Source organism: Equus quagga, chromosome 13 (genome assembly GCF_021613505.1).
Source record: "Equus quagga isolate Etosha38 chromosome 13, UCLA_HA_Equagga_1.0, whole genome shotgun sequence".
Classification (NCBI taxonomy): domain Eukaryota; kingdom Metazoa; phylum Chordata; class Mammalia; order Perissodactyla; family Equidae; genus Equus; species Equus quagga.
The window spans coordinates 86,044,129-86,061,882 of NC_060279.1; the positions used below are offsets into that span (position 1 = coordinate 86,044,129).

At 38.7% G+C, this 17,754-nt stretch overlaps 1 protein-coding gene and 1 pseudogene across 1 annotated transcript in view; one reads left to right on the top strand and one right to left on the bottom strand.

The window, feature by feature from the left end:
• Nucleotides 1-4,954: 4,954 nt before the first annotated feature.
• On the top strand, nucleotides 4,955-5,808 carry LOC124250295 (vomeronasal type-1 receptor 4-like; annotated as a pseudogene).
• A 7,878-nt stretch (nucleotides 5,809-13,686) lies between these two features.
• Nucleotides 13,687-17,754, bottom strand: part of LOC124251525 (zinc finger protein OZF-like) — a 5,071-nt gene continuing 1,003 nt past the window's right edge. The window contains 1 exon segment of the mRNA XM_046684401.1: nucleotides 13,687-17,754. This exon segment is cut by the window's right edge and continues 11 nt beyond it. Within this exon segment, the coding sequence (XP_046540357.1) occupies nucleotides 17,168-17,754 (587 nt within the window). The 3' untranslated portion in view covers nucleotides 13,687-17,167.

Sequence of the window (17,754 nt, forward strand, 5' to 3'; positions counted from 1 at the left end):
GGGTCGCCGGGGGAGGCGGGGTCGCCGGGGGAGGCGGGGTCGCCGGGAGGGCTGGAGGAGGCTGGGACATGGCGACGGCGGGGGCGGGGCCCACCTGTCTGAGTTTGGAACTGTTTGGATTTAGTTGGTGTCCTGTGGAGCGGGGCTGCTCCCTGCCCACTAAAGTTGATGTTTCAAATTATTTAATGTGAAAGCTTGGAGTTGATGAGCCACTTTGTGGGAAGCTCAGATGTTTACTTTTTAACAAGTTGAAATCGGTTTCAGTGAAAAACTGTTTTGCGAAGGGATAGAGAAGTTTCTCCTGGGAGACAGGAGAGCGGGTCTCCGCAGTCTGGAAACCTGGAGCTGGATATGGAGTTGATGAGGGGGCATGGTTCGATCCAAGAATGTCTCCTGCAATTGGAATTTAATTAAACAGCTTAATTAAGCAAGGAGTCCACTTGTCTTGTGAAGGGAATGTAAATTTGAATGTGCGATGCAAAACACTACCTGTGTGAAAGGTGCCCTTTCTTAGGGAGTTCAATCAGAACATTATTTCCATTTCTATTCCCCATTCATCCTGGCTCTGTCCTGGGCTCAGTTCCAGAGACTTTCACAGGGACAAGACCTGGGCTGTGGGAGGTGGAGGGATCAGGCATGTGATAATTTAGGTCACCAAGTATTTCTTTAAAAAAGTAATAATAATAACTTTAAAAATAGACGTAAGTTGTGTTGTTCTTTATACTTGTATTTATTCCACAGTTGAGAAGAGTGATAAACTCAAACAACTTTGAGATAAACTATGACATCATAATTCGTTTGTCAAAATTTCTAAATATAATTTCAAATTCATTTTACATTTATCCAAGAGTAAGTAGAAAGAGTATTTTTTATAAAATCTTGTTTTATATTTTAGCTCTTTTGTTGGTTTTTATTTCTGATTTATCTGTCAGGTGTGGGTAATAAACTCTGTAATTGTATATATTCATTGGAAGACAATTGAATTTTTTTCAGCCAAAGAATACTTTGCAATATTTCCAGGGGTGTTTGATAAGGATGCCTATTCCCTTTTATATGAACCCTAAAGAAAGTAAGGTTAGATTATCACATTTCCAGTGGTCTCATTCATACTTTCAATATATATATATTTTTTTCTGAGGAAGATTAGCCCTGAGGTAACATCTGACGCCAATCCTCCTCTTTTTGCTGAGGAAGACTGGCCCTGAGCTCACATCCGTGCCCATCTTCCTCTACTTTATATGTGGGATGCCTGCCACAGCATGGCTTGCCAAGCAGTGCCATGTCAGCACCTGGGATCCAAACCAGCGAACCCCAGTCCACCAAGGCCGAATGTGGAACTTAATCGCTGTGCCACCAGGCCTGCCCCTATACTTTCAATAATTTTTAAGGCAATATTCTAGAGTTAATATTTATATTGAAATATGTTTCTTTTACATTCCTACCTGTGGAAGATTTCTCCCCAGTTAGAATTTCTTGATGAGATAAAGGCATTTTGGATAAAAAGTTTTTAATTTGTATTAAATTTATAAGGTTTCACTGCAGTGTACATTATGTGATATTTCATAAGTTTAAACATTGCTTATAGCCTTTTGATGTTCATTACATTTGAATTACCTAATATTCAGTAAGGCTTGAACACCATTGCTCAGAAAAGTTGTAAGATTTCATTCCAAAATTAATATTCTGATGATCCCTCCAGGATGGAATTTTGGATAAGAACATTGCCACACACCTTGTTTTTTTTTAAGATTTCTCTTAGGTATTTATTTACTGATGTTTAGTAATGTTTGACTCTTGGTTAAATAGATTGCCCTATTCATTATAGTTTTAAGATCTTCCCCAGTATGAATTTCTGCTGATTAATCCTTTTGAAATTCACTACATTTATGAAGTTTTTTCTAATATATAGCTATGTTATTTTGTCATCAATGAAGAATGAATCAAAACCTTGCCATCTTTATTGAAAATGTTGACTTTGACACTAGGAAGGACTCTTTCAAGTTGTAAAACTAAGGAAACATTTTACAGATTTCTTAACTTGATTGCATTTATAACACGCCTCCTCAGTTTTAAATCTCTACAGTTCACCCAGATAATCCTATTATCAAATCATTCCATGCATTTGTTTCCTGATAATTTAAAAAAATACAGTGTTGGGGATCTTAGAAGGCAGATTATGTAGATTATGCTATATTATACAATATTGTCCACCAGCCATGTTGGCACAAAAGAGATTTCAGTATGGACTCCCACATTCACAAGCAAATAAATGAGTGGATGGTGGAACGTTTCATCAACCTCAGAACAGTTGGACAGAAGCCTTTTATAAGGTGAAAGTCATGAATTTTGTTTATGGGGAGTTTTGTTGTTTGTAAAGTTTACAAGACAGTGAAATGAACATATTCACCAAAAAAGAGGATATATCCTCAAAGAAGATTTTGACATATATCTCCCTGTAATATCACATAAAACAGATGAAAATTATTAAAGATTATTAAAGAATTCAAAATTGGTAGACTTCAAAAATTGGAAACACACAGGAACTCATTTGACTTTAAAAAACCTAATCACTTCTACATAAATTGCAGTGGAGTTCAACTTTGTCCCCTACTGTCAACAGTTACTGAATAAAAATCTGCTTTCACCACTTTAATGTCTGGCAGTGTTTATCTTTGACATCGCCTTTCCAGGGATGTCAGCCAAACCTTCTTGCTTTCCATTGCCCCAGCACCCTTCATCCTCTCGGTCCTCCTTCACTCTCACCTGAATTCCCAGCCTTCGGGTTTCCTCAGCTTCCCATGAGCTCCATGATTATCCCAAACCTATAATCCTGCCCTTCTCTCCCAAGCTCTTCAGCCCACTCTTGTCCACTATCCTCCCTAGCTTCCTTCACAGCCTTGCTCCCATTTGGCCCCCCAGTGCTCAATATCCTTCCAGCTCCAGCTCTCATTATGACCCTCACTATGCCTTGCACCACCAGGTAGTCACCCATTATTCTCCATCTCTCCTTTTCTTCAACTCCTCATAGACATTAACTTTCCTGAGCCTTTCACCCATTCCTGCTCCTTATCCACCTTTGCCCATTATCTCACACATCCATTATCCCTTTTGTTCCCATGACACCCTACACACCTAATATCCACAGCATCCACTATCTCATGTAGCCTTAACTTTCTTGCACACTGTATGACCTAGTACCCTTAAACTGACCAGTACACCTTAATCCCTCTGTGACATTAAAAAAGTTGTGCCATTGAACCCTCTGTCCTTTTTGCCCTGTGGAAATTAATAAAAAAACTTTTAAAACATTGGGGTTGGAAAGGCCTATAAGAGGAGCTCTCAAGCCCTATCATCTATCATCAATTATACCAGACAGCAAGTGATAGCTTGCATCTTCAGCGAGAAGTACAACCACTTTACTAGCGAAGGAAGATTTCTCTCCCCACCTGACAACAGCCCAGCCAATAAGAAATGCCACAGCTCAGCCAATAGGAAGCCATTGTTGCCCTGAACTGTCACTCTCCCCTAATGGACTCTGGTTTAGAATAGCCCTTCCCTGCTCCCACTTTTTCGTCTATAAAAGTAAGCTCCCTTCCTTTGTGTTATGGGTTTGCCTGTGGTTCACCATAGTACATATGCTAAATTGCAATTCTATTGGCTATTCTCAAATAAACTCAATTTGAGGGTAAAATCACAGGCAAATTTGCTTTGAAGTTGACACCCTCATTTCATATTCCCACCTCTCCAGGATCTCTGCACCCCCATATTCTCCTTATGCCACTTTTTTCTCGTGCTCTCATTCTTGTCCTGCTCTATCACACACTTGTGCACTGTCACTACCCAACACTCTATTTTTCTAAGTGTCTTAACCTAAAGTGATGATGCTCATATCACTTTTTACATTATGGACATTGTAATATCATCCGCATGAGATGGTACAGGAAGGAGAATAAAAGGTAGATCAATAAACGAGGTCTGCAAATGCCTCTATTTCATTCATTTATGAACACAATATCAAGAAACATATGCATATGCTGACTACATAAGTTTGGGTTTTTTGAATGAAAATGAGTTTGAGTTTGCCTGAGTACGAGTCATACAGAGTGTCTATTTCTATATAGTTACTCTGTGGATGAGTGTGGTAGAATGCATATGTGAGGATGTACTAACTAGGGCTGTGTGTATGTGACTGTTTATTTCATTGTTTGATGTGTATGCATGTGTGTGATTGCATCATGGTGTGTTTATTGGGGTGGGTGTGTGTACTAGGGGCTGTCCACCGTTATGGTTCTAATAACTGAGTTAGATATTGAGAGACATTTGATAATTGACCTGGATCAAATGTGGAGTTCATTGTAGCAAAACCAAAGATTTAATTTGAATTCGTGTTTTATATTTTATGATTAATTACAAAAGCAATCAGCATTCATTACTAAAAATTTAGAAAAAACAAGTGTGTAGAAGTGTGGCAACCATTCAATGCTCTTGAACTAGGTAAGTAGTATTCATCGGCTTATCTTGTTAGTATAGCATGATGGTTAAATGCTCTGTCTTTACAATCAGTACAGCCAGATTAATTCCCTATTTTGCCCCTAAACAAACTGTGAATTTAAACAAACACTTAACCTCTCTGTTTTTACGTTCTCCTCATCTTTACAATGAAACTAATCGCAGTGTCTGCCTCATAGATTTATGAGGAAAAAGTTAACCTCATGTATAGCCTTCATGGAAGTTGTCCATACATAATAAATGCTCTTAAAGGTTACAAATTCAATTATGAAACGCGTGTTAATAAAAGGAAAACTATAAATATTTCTACAGGGAAACTAATGGTAAATGGGGAATGTTGGATTTCAGTTGACATGGTAAATGAAGCCGGTGCATCATATTCCCATGCAGGATGCTCTGGCTCTGAAGAAGGTATCAGGCACTGCAAGCCGGCAGAGTGGCCTTCATGGATGTGGCAATAGGATTGATCTTATCACAGACTGTACTTGGAATCCTTGGAAATTTCTCTCTTCTTTACCATTATCTCTTCCTTTACTCCGCTGGACACAGGTTAAGCTCCACTGATTTGAATCTCAAACACTTGGTTGTAGCCAACTCTTTAGTCCTCCTCTCTAAAGGAGTCCCGTGGACAATGGCAGCTTTTGGTTTGAAAGATTTCCTCAATGATATGGGATACAAACTTGTTTTCTATCTTCACAGAGTGGGAATGGGTGCATCCATCAGCAACACCTACCTCTTGAGTATCTTCAAGGCCATCACCATCAGTCCTAGAAACTCCAGAGGGGCAGAACTTAAACAGAAATCTTCCAAGCACATTGGATCTTTTATTTTCTTGTGCTGGATCCTGCACCTGCTGGTAAATATAGTTTTTCCTATGTACATGACCGGCAAACGGAACAACAGAAACATCACAATGAAAACGGATTTCGAATACCGTTCTGGGGCACTTCATAACAAAATCACATAATCACTACATGCAGCATGGCTATCAATCTCTGAGGCTCTTGGCAAGTGGCTCCCATGCTTTCATCCTGTACAGACACATGCAGAGGGTTTGACACATTCATAGAACCAATGTCTCTTCCAAATCCTGCCTAGTCCAGAGCCACCCAAAGCATTCTTTCCCTGGTGATCACCTTTGTGTCATTTTACACTCTCACCATCATCTTCAAAGTCTGTATTGCTCTTTTTAATAATCCAAGTTGGTCATTACTGAACATCTCTTCCTTAATCAATGGGTGTTTCCCAACTGTCAATGTCAATCTATGGATGTTTCCCTTTCATTCTCATGAGCCATGACTTCAGTGTGCACAGGCTCTGCTTTGTCTGGATAAGGAATACAAAATCTCCTAATCTTACCAGAAATATATAAACTCATGTTTTTGTGTAATGTTTAGTTGTTTATTCACTCATCCTCACAGCTTTGCAAGCACAACTGTGAAACAGTCATATTAGAAGATAATGGTGAACAGGACAGACTATACCTCTGCCCAATGTGTTGTTAGTGCAGCCAAGTTGAATCCGATTCCTAGCAACCCTGTATATATCAGAGTGGAACCTTGCTCAATTTTTTTTTGGTGCCGTACTCTCACCTTTCAGCACTTTATCAGACAAGGCTCTATTGCTGTTTGTAGGTGTTCATGGCCAATTGTTTTGAAAGTAGGTGGCCAGGTCCTAATTCCTCATCTTGAAGTTCCACCGAAACCTGTCCACCATGGGTGATCATGCCGGTATGAGAAATACTGGTTGCATAGTTTTCAGCATGAGAGCAACGTGAAGCCACCACACTATGACAACTGACAGATGCCTAGTGTGGATACCCCTGAGAAAAAGAGAGTGCCGTGGCCCTGAGAGCACTGAGCCTTAACTACTAGCCCACCCTTCTTCTGAATAATAAATCATAAATAGTAACAGCAATTGTAAATGAAATATTATGTAATTATTATATAAATACTTATATTTTATTAATGTCTGTAGTGGAGTAGTTCAGTGTCTATGAAATAATAAAACAGTAGATCCTGACATAATCTGGATATTGTAAGGATGTCTTTGAGGGTATAACTTTCAATTTGGCATAATAAATTTACCCAGAAATTAACTGAGCATGGAATTTCTGGAAGAGTTCCAGGAAAAAGGAATAGCATGTGAGAGGATCATTCAAGAAACTGAAGAAAAAATTTTCTCATAGAATAATGAAGTATTATGGGGTGAAGTTGGAATGGAAATCAGTTTCAGATAGTGGATGTATTGGGGGCCAAGTTATGAAATTTGTATGTCACATTCTTATCGAGATGGTGGCCATTTGCATATAATTATAGAGAGGGAGATAAGCACATGTAATTTTGATTTTCATGCGGAAATGGCCAGATTGAACTGGAGTGGGGAAAAAAAGAGTACAACGATTTTTTTTTTTTTTTGAGGAAGATTATCCCTGAGCTAACTACTGCCGATCCCCCTCTTTTTGCTGAGGAAGACTGGCCCTGAGCTAACATCCATGCCCATCTTCCTCTACTTTATACCTGGGACGCCTACCAAAGCATGGCTTTTGCCAAGCGGTGCCATATCCACACCCAGGATTTGAACCAGCCAACCCCAGGCTGCTGAGAAGCAGAACATGCGAACTTAACTGCTGTGCCACTGGCCGGCCCCTACAATGATGTTTTGGCTGATGTAAAAAATAAAAAAGGTGAGTTTTGACAATTTAGAAAGACATGATGTCTGGGATACAATAGCGTGGGTTTTGGCATCTGCAGAAAATAGGTTTTTCTGAATAACGTGAAGAAGCCAATGGCCGTGTTGTAAAGAAAGAGATTTGGGGGAGAACTCTCATGTCAGTTACATAAGTGGAGCTTTCACTAAACTTGGAGCAGCAGAGGAATAGTCATTTAGAGGGGGAAAGTCATGAATCCTTTTTGTTTGTGTGGAGTTTGTGGATTTCCAAGGGAGCAAAATAGTTATTTCTCAGGTATAGGAAACTTTTTAACATAGCTATCTCTGTATTTATATTATGAAAGTGATGTAGAGTATTAAGCTTTCAATAATTTCAAAAGCAAAAGAGTTAGTTTGACATAATGGATATAGACATATTGAAACTTGTGGCACAAAAATACAGCCATGCACCGCATAGTGATGTTTCAGTCAACAATGGACCACATATATGATGGTGGCCCCATGAGATTATAACGAAGCTGAAAAATGCCTATCACCTAGTGATGTTGTAGCTGGTGTAATGTCATTGCACAATGCATTTCCCACATGTTTTTGGTTATGCTGGTGTAAACAAACCTACTGTGCTGCCAGTTGTATAAAAATATACCACACGCAATTATGTATAGTATTTAATACTTGAAAATGATAATGAACAGCTATGTTACTGGTTTATGTATTTACTATACTATACTTTTTATCATTATTTTAGAGTGAACTCATCCGATTTATATTAAAAAGAGGTTACTGTAAAACAGTATGCAATGTTATGCTGGCAGTAGCCTCATACATCTCCTGTTTACCATGTCTCTTGATTGCAACATTTTCTCTTGTGCTTGATTCAGTTTTGTGTTGTTTTGTTCATTATGGCCCCTAAGCATATAAAGTCTGCTACTAATATTGGCAGTAAGAGACCACATTGAATGATCTAGAAACAAAAAAAGTGATTAAGGATTACAAAGGTGGAAAATCCATGATGGTTATTGTTCACCAGTCAGGCATGTCCCATTCCACCATAGCTATGATCTTGAAGAACAAGAACAAAGTGATGAAAGCTATTAAAGGATCTGCTTTCATTGAAGACAATAAGAGTAAATGTTTGAAAAGGGCCTATAGCAGACTTGGAGAAACTTCTAATAGCCTAAATTGAAGGCCAGACACAGAAACACAACACTTTCAGCACCATGATGATCACAGCCAAAGCAAAAAGTTTGTGGTGTTGAAAGAAAAGGCTGGGCTTGACTATGAAGTTAATTTACTGCTAGCTCTGTGTGGTTTAAACAATTCAAGAATCACTGTTCATTACATAATGTGAAAGTGAGTGGTGAATCTGCAAGTGCTGATGTGAAGACAGCTGAGAATTTTTAGGAACTCTAGATAAGCTGACTGCAGAGGAAAATCACCTGCCAGAGCAAACATTCAATATGGATGAAACCTCCCTATTCTGGAAACAGATGCCTGAAAGGACTTTCATCCATAAGGAGACCAAGTCAATGCCAGGTTTAAAGCTTTTAAGGATAGGATAACAGTCTTGCTTGAGGGCAATGTTGCATGCAACAAATCAAAACCTTTTGTGGTTGAGAACCCCAGGCCTTCAAGCTTATCAATAAGCATGCACTGCCAGTGCAGTACAGAAGCAATAAGAAGTCATGGATGACCCAGCTCCTCTCCCAAGATGCCCTCCTGAATTGCTATGCCTGCAAAATGGAGAAGTATTGTTGGGAGTATAAGGTACCTTTCAAGATCTTGCTTTTGGTTGATAATGCTCCCGGACATCTTTTTTTGGTGATCTTCGTTCCCATATGCAAAGCAGTATTTCTCCCTCCAAACACCACCTCTTTGATCTAACCAATGGATCAAGAAGTTATAGCAGCTTTTAAGGCCTACTACCTGAGGAGGACCTTTGTCCAGGCTATTGCTGCAACTGAGGCAGACACTGACTCAATTCTGGAAGGATTACAATTTGACTGTATCAAGAACCTTGCTTGGGCTTGGTATGATGTCACCAAGGAGTGTATGAATGGTATCTGCGAGAAGATACACAAGAAACTTTGTCCATGACTTCAAAAGATTTGCCCAGGATGAGGAGGGTGCAAAAATCAACAAGGCTGTCATTGAGAGGCAAACAACTTTAACTTGGTTAGAGATGAGGATGACATGGAGGAGCTCCTAGAGGTAGTTCCTGAGGAGTTGACTAAAGAGGAGGAGTTGCACCTGGAACAAGAACACAGCTGAAGGAGAGGCAGGAGAAAAGGAAACTGCGGGAGAGGAAAAAGAACCCCCAAGAAAATTCACAGTGAAGTGTTAAGCAGGAGCTTTTCCAGACTTCAATGAGCTCCTTAAAAAGTTTGAAAATATGAACCCCAACACCAAAAGGTTTTCATTGATATAGAGGAATGTTCTTGGTGGATTCTCTTCTTACAAGCAAACCTATGATGGAAAAAAAATAAACAAATCAAGCAAACCATCATGAATATATTTCTGGAAAGAGTGATACCTCCTCATGAAGAGCCTCAGACAAGTCCTTCAGGAGGTGTTCCAGAAGGCATTGCTATCACAGGAGATGACAGCTTCATGCATGTTATTGCCTCTGAAGATCTTTGGGTGGGTCAAGATGTGGAGGTGGAAGACAGTGATAGCGATTCTGACCCTGTATAGGTCTAGGCTGTGTGTTTGTGTCTTAGTTTTTAACAAAAAAGTTTAAAAAGTAGAACCAATAAAAAATTAAAAATAGAAAAAAAAATCTTATAGAATCAGGGTATAAAAATATTTTTGTACAGCTCTTCAATGTGTTTGTGTTTTAAGCTGTGTTATTATCAGAGTCAAAAGTTAAAAAAAATAAAAAGTTTGTACAGTAAAAATGTTACAGTGAGCAAAGGTTAATTATTGAAGAAAATATATATATATTTTGAGGAAGATAGCCCTGAGCTAACATCTGCTGCCAATCCTCCTCTTTTTGCTGAGGAAGACTGGCCCTGAGCTAACATCCATACCTATCTTCCTCTATTTTATATCTTGGATGCCTGCCACAGCATGACAAGTGGCGCATAGGTCTGCACCCAGGATCCAAACTGGCGAGCCCCAGGCTGCCAAAGAGGAACATGCAAACTTAACCAGTGCACCAACAGGCTGGCCCCAAGATGTGTACAGTGTTTATAAAATCTACAGCAGTGCACAGTAATGTCTTAGGCCTTCACATTCACTCATTACTCCCTGACTCACCCAGAGCAACTTCCAATCTTGCAAATTCCTTTCATGGTGAATGCCCTCTTCAGGTGTACCATTTTTTATCTCTTACACCTTACTTTTACTGTATGTTTTCTGTGTTTAGATACACAAACACTTACCATTGTGTTACAGTTGCCTACAGTATTTCACAAAGGAACGTGCTGTGCGGGTTTGTAGCCTAGGAGCAATAGGCTATACTATATAGCCTCGGTGTGTAGTGGGCTCTCCCATCTAGGTTTGTGTAAGTACGCTCCATGATGTCTGCATGACAAAATTGCCTAATTATGCATTTCTCGGAATGTATCCCTGTCACTAAGCAACACACGACTGTATAATGACCTTGTCTTTTGTTAGCTTTTGATTCAAAGTCTTTTTCTGTCTGATGTAATTATAGCTACCCATTCTCTGTCCTGGTTTCCACATGCATGGGCTATCTCTCCCCATCTCTTCACTTTGCGCCTACATGTGTCCTTAAAGCTGAAGTCTCTTATAAGCAGCATATAGTTGGGTCTTTTTTTTTTTTTTATTCATTCAGCCATCCTATGTCTTTTGATTGGAGAATTCAATTTATTTATATTCAGACTAATAACCAGTAGGTAAGGACTTACTAATGCCGTATTATCAATTCTTCTCTGGCTGTTTTGTAGTTCCCTTGCTCCTTTCTTCCTCTCTTGATCCTTTAGGAGTTAATGATTTTCTAGAGTGGAATGCTTTGATTCTGTTTTATTTTTTTGTGTATAAACTGTAGATTTTTGCTTTGTGGTTATCGTGAGGCTAACATAAAACCTCTAATCAAAGTCTACTTTACACTAACTTCACTTTGATTGCAGACAAAAATTTTACAGCTTAATTCCCCACTCACAATTTATGTTTCTGATGCCACAATTTAACTCTACATTGTATATCCATTAACAAATATTGTAGTTGTAGTTATTTTTATTACTTTTGTCGTTTTTACTTGAGCTAAGTGATTAACACACCACTATATTACAGTATTATTCTGAATTTGACTATATAATTAATTCTACCAGTGTGTTATCTATTTTCATGTTACTAATTAGCATTCTTTCATTTCAGCTTGAAGTCTAATGTCTGAGCATTCTCAAACTTTCTCAATTTTTTTTGTAACTGAGCCATGCTTTTGTGTGTTTTTTTGCATTTCTCCTAACTTTTTGTTGAAAACTGCCATTGTAAATATTATAATTTGGAACTCTTGGAATCAGATTCTCCTCCTTCAGGATTTGTTTTTGTTGCTTGTTGTAGGTTGTAATTTGTTCACTGGCTCTTCCAAACCAATTTTATAAAGACTGTCTTCCTTACCATGTGTGGTCAATGTAGTCTTTCTTCTATCAGCTTAGTAGTCATACTGTGACTTGACAGAGCTTTCATTAAATGCCCGAACCCCCCCCCCCAAAAAAAAATAAAAGAGGAAAAAATAAATTACTGTGTTTCCAGAGCAACTCAGAGTTGTGACGCCCTTCAACACTTAGCCATGCTATTTACCACTGTGCCGTCACCTTCACTTTCTATTTTTGCAGAGCCAGAAAAGATAGCTTACAGTTTCCTCAGATATTTTATTCCCCAGTATATGTAGGCTATTTGAAAAGCCTTTATTCTACACACATCTTTTTTCTCAGCCTCTCTCCATGCTTTTGGTCTTTCTATTGTTTATCCCATTCTCCCTTGCCCTAGTTTGCTGTGGCTAATACTTTTGCTTTTAAATGTTGTATTATTCTCATTGAAGTTTGCGAGAAAATGAGAAAAAACTGTGTGGAATTTGGAAGGCAGAAGTGAAGCAGAAAATGTTAATCTCAGGGGCCTGCTCTGTGGCCGAGCGGTTAAGTTCACATGCTCCACATCGGCGGCCCAGGGTTTAGCAGGTTCAGATTCTGGGTGTGGACACAGCAGCACTCATCAGGCAATGCTGAGGTGGCATCCCACATGGCACAACCAGAGACACTCACAACTAGAATATACAACTATGCACTGGGGGGCTTTCAGGAAAAAAAAAAAACTTTAAAAAAGAATTTAAAAAAATAGTAATCTCAGGAGAACACAGTGCCCACATAAAGAATTTGCAAACCTCCTCACTAACTCTACCACATATAAGGTAGCCAGAAGCAGTAACTTCTCACACATCCACGACCTTTAGCTTCTCTACCCACCCTGGGACTTTAGAATGTAGGTGCCAGTGACTACCTTTATGATGTACCAGTCTTTCATACATTTCACTGATCAGACTGCTTCCAAATTCTTGCCTTATATAATTTTTACTCTCAAATAATATGTGTAGGTTTTCCTGACCAAATAGATTGTTACAATCCCTCAGAATAATACTATGTTTCAAAGTCTAAAAATCTCAATCAACATGACTGTATTGTTTCCATGGTATACTGGTCCTTTCATCTCATCTCAATAAAAGAGAGATTTTGATAATATTTTACAATCTTTTAGTAAAGGAACTCTGATGCTTAAAAACATTGAACAGATGGGACAACTGGCTATCTACATGGAAAAGAATGAAGCTGGACCCCAACCTCATACTATATACAAAAGTTAATTACAGAACCTATCAAAAAACTCAATGCAAGAACTATAACTATAAAATGCTTAGAAGAAAATGTAGGTATAAAACTTCCTGACATTGGATTAAGCAATAGTTTCTTAGATATAACAACAAAAGCAGAAGCAACTCCTCCCCCAAATAGTTTCATCAAAATTTAAAACTTGTGTCAAAGGACACTATCAAGAAAGTGAAAAGATAATCCACAAAACGGGAGAAAATGTTCGCAAATCATTTACCTGATAAAGGCATTTTATCTAGCATATATAAAGAATTATTCAAACAAATAAGACAACACAATTTAAAAACATGCATTGCAAATGAATAGGTATTTCTCCAAACAAGATATACCAATGGCCACCAACATATGAAAAGAGGCTCAACATCATGAGTCATTAGAGAATGCAAATCAAAACCGCTTCACATCTGTTGGGATAGCTATAATCAAAAAGATGGAAAATAACTGTTGATGAGGAAGTGGAAAAATCAAAAGCCTTGTGCATTGCTCGTGGGAATATAGAATGGTGCAGCTGCTTTACAAGTTTGGCAGTTCCTCAGAAAAGATAAAATTGAGTCACCTTATCTTCATGACACAATTCTGCCGGAGTCCAGCTCCAGCAGAGTCCAGGTTTCCTGAGGGATGGACGGTGTCGGCGAATGAGAGGCAGTGAGACTGGAAGTGAGGTTTCCAAGTCTGATTTATTCAAAGCATTCAAGCACTTATATAGGGTCCAGGTCACGTGTTTATGATTTCATGGAATTATCCCAGTACATAATTTTGGCAAACAAAATGGGTCTATAAGCATATCTTGTTATAATATTAGCACAGTATGTCTATGAGAAGCAAGCGACCTTTGTTAATTATAGATATTGACCTTTTCTATATGTCTACTAGGCGTCTAGATGTCTAAGACTGCTTGCAAGACGGGGTGTAATGTCTAGACTCAGTTCCCCATGGGTCGAATGGCCCTAAGCCTCTATCTTTATTCCTGTAATAATGAAAACAGAAGTATTGCAAAGTATAAGGGGACCAAGTACACACAGGCCCCCAGCTCCGTCTGATCGAAAGCCACACAGGCACAGTGCTTGGGGTTTCTCTTTTACCATTAACTATTTTATAGGGTTCCCAATCCTCATGATAATCCCAGTTCCTCTGTGTCAATATATTATGATATTTTTCTGCAACTTTATCAGGATCATGAGTTGTTTTAGGATAGTGTACCTTTTGCATATCTTTGCTCCTGGGTGGGTGCCACCATTCACCTCCTGTCCTAACAGGCCTAGGATAATACCTACCTCCCAGAAGGACCTGAGGAGGGAACGTTCTCCTTAGAGGCTGATTATTAGAAGGCTTCCTCCTTGAGGGCTGTCCAAGCTCCTTTACCGCCTTTCCAGGAGGGGGTCAGAAGGTTTTTTCCCTTCAGGCTGTCATTCCCCTGAATCTTCCCCAGAAGGCCAGGTTACATCAGCTTCTTTCCCCTGCGTGGAGAGATTTTCCCCAAGATAGCCCATGCACAGAAAAAGAACAGCAAGAGCAATATTGCTAAGATTAGCAGCATGAGTAGGATCAGGAGCGGCCGACCGCCATCTTCTGAGGTTCCTCCGTGCGTTCCCTCATCTCTCTCCCGGACCTTTGTCCTGGGGTAGAGGCTTAGCTGACTGGTGGGCGGCTCCCGGCACAATTCCATCCCTACACATACACCCAAGAAAACTGAAAATGTATGTCCACCAAAAACAAAAAAGCCTTGTTATTGACTGTTCATAAAAGTATTACTTATAATAACTAAAAAGTGGAAGGGGACCAAAGAATTTCATACAATGAAACATTATTTAGTCATAAAAAGGAATCAAGTATTGATACATTTTACAACATGGATGAGCCTTGAAATCATTTTCACTCAAAGATGGTAAACACAGGAGGCCACATAGAGTATTATTTCATTATATGAAATGTCCATGATAGTGACATACATACAGAAATTACATTAGTGGTTTGCCAGGTGTGGGAGTGGGGAGTGCTGAAGTGTATGGGGTTTCTTTTTGGGGTGATGAGAACATTCTGGAGTTAGTGGTGATGGTTTTACAAAATTGTGAGCATAAAAGCTCACTTAACTGAACACTTTTCAGGGGGTAAATATTATGGCATGTGAATTATATATAAATAAAACAAAATTCTAACATATTTACATTGAATTCAGGGAAACATTCCAATCTACTAGCTCTGGCCTACAAGACTTCGGAGACTTGAGGTCCAGTAGCCACCGCAGCAATGAAGATGATATCACGACAGCAATGATAACGCTAAGAAGGGAAAGAATTTGAGAGAGGACTTTTAGATAAAATGAGCACATTTTTTAACCAAAACTCCTGTGTGACCTTTGGGGTAGCAAGAGGTCTCCTGCCTCCCCATCTCAACATTTCAGTTCATCATCTTGTACAATTCCAGTTCTTTAAGTAAAGACATAAAGGAACCTTTTTCTTCACATTCATAGAGCATCTACTTTGTACCTATCATTGTCCTATAAGCATTTTTATGTTGTAAAAGTTTCAAAACAACTCTTTTGTTTACGTATTCTCCAATTTTTTTTTTTTTTTTTTACTAACTATGGGGATGAAATGTAAATTAAATATATAAATTTGCTTAAAAGGTGCATGGAAAAAAGGGGTAAGGAAAAATTCTATAAGAAAACAAAAATGAATTTTAACACAGTTGAAAAGGAACAACGAACCTTAAGGCATACTACCATAATCTCAAATTGAGATTTTTATAGCCTTGGAAAAGTTACTTTCCTAGTAAAACTATTAAATCATATTTACTGTCTGATAAACGCCTCTATACATTTTCATGAAACTACTGTACAAATATCACAGTTTAACAGTATTGCACAAACACTTTCAAGAATCGTATTGTATAAAGGATCCTATATGTGCAGCAGAAAAGGATGTGTATAGTTATTAGCATGAGGAAAACTGATCTTCCCCAACCAAGGAGTGAAAAACTTCAAGAGTAAGAGTAAAAATTCAGTGTTCAATTAAAGTCTGACTTCATTTTTTATTATTTGATTACTAACAGCTTTTATGAGTCTCCCATCCCTCTTTCCATTCTAACTCACAGGTGGGCAAGCTGGTTAGAAAGCCTGCGTGCTCCCTTCTTTGGCGGTGGTGGAAACTTTTAAACCATATTCAGGTACCCTCTCCTCGCACCCCCAACCCCAACCCCAACCCCAACCACCATAAAAACCCCATACCAACAAACCTGGAGAAAAGGGCCCTTAATGCATTCAGCATGACGAGTTAGAGCAGAATTTTACATCTATTACATATCATTCATCATACTCTCAAGTTTTTATACCATACTGTATCACAAAGTCAGGCTTCTTGTTCTTTCAGGAAACTGGACATAAGTGAACCTCAGCTAATGAAGTGTGCCCTTTCTTCTCACTAAACCCTTCCTGGAGACTTTCCTGGTGATATATAAACAGACTGTAATGAAGGCACAATAGGAACAGGTTTCAAACCTCAGGTTGAAAATCATCAAGAGTAATGTAGCCTTTTTAAGACACTTCAAATAATTAAATATTTAATAAAATGTAAGTAACAGGACCTTTCCACAGGTATCCTTGTAACTTTGCCAGGATAGGTTGTATGATTTTGATTTTTAATTACCATGTAGAATTTAACTTGAATAATCCTTGAGAAGAACTCGTAGACTTAGTTTCCTCTGGTATGAATTATCTGATGCGTAGCCTGTTGTGAGAAATTGTTAAACAATTTATCACATTCATTACATTTTTACGGTTTCTCTACAATATGAATTCTTTGGTGAATCCTTAGGTCAGACCATTGTCTAACGATCTCGCCACGTCAATAACCTTTTGATGTTTTCTCTCCAATATGAATTCTCTCACAAGCTGAAAGGTGTAAACATTTCATAAAATCTTCACATATTCATTTCATTTATAAGGTTTCCCTCCAGTAGGAACTCTAATATTACATAAGGCTTGATCTTCAGAAAAACGCTCTGCCATACCCATCACATTTATGTGGTTTCTTTCAAAGATGTACATTCCGATGCCTAGCTAAAATGTGAGACTTGGTTAGAGGCTTTGCCAAATACGTGACTTTTATTGTTTCTGTTCAAACTGTATGGATTCTTTGATGTTAAGGAAGGTTTGAACATATATTAAAGGTTTTGCCACACACCTCTGTGAGGTTTCTCTCCACTGCAATTTTCTGATTACCCCCAATGCTTGATCTTTGGATAAAACCCTTGCCACACATATTGGGTTTACAATGTTTCTTTTCAGTGTGCATTCTTTGATGTCTAGTAAGGTTTGCAAATTGGGTAAAGGCCTTGTCACACTCACTACATTTGTAAGGCTTCTCCCCAGTATGGATTGTCTGATGACGGGTAAGGCTTGAACACACATTAAAGGCTTTGCCACACACATTGCATTTGTATGGCTTCTCTCCAGTATGAATTATTTGATGTATGACAAGGTTAGAGGACTGGTTAAAGGCTTTGCCACATTCTTTACACGAGTAAGGCTTCTCTCCACTATGGATTCTCGTATGTTGAGTAAGGCTTGAACGCTCCATAAAGGCTTTGCCACACTCATTACATTTATAAGGTTTCTCTCCTGTATGAGTTCTCTGATGAATTGTAAGATTTGAATGTTGACTACAGACCTTGCCACACACGTTACATTTATAAGGTTTCTCTCCAGTATGGATTCTCTGGTGTCTAG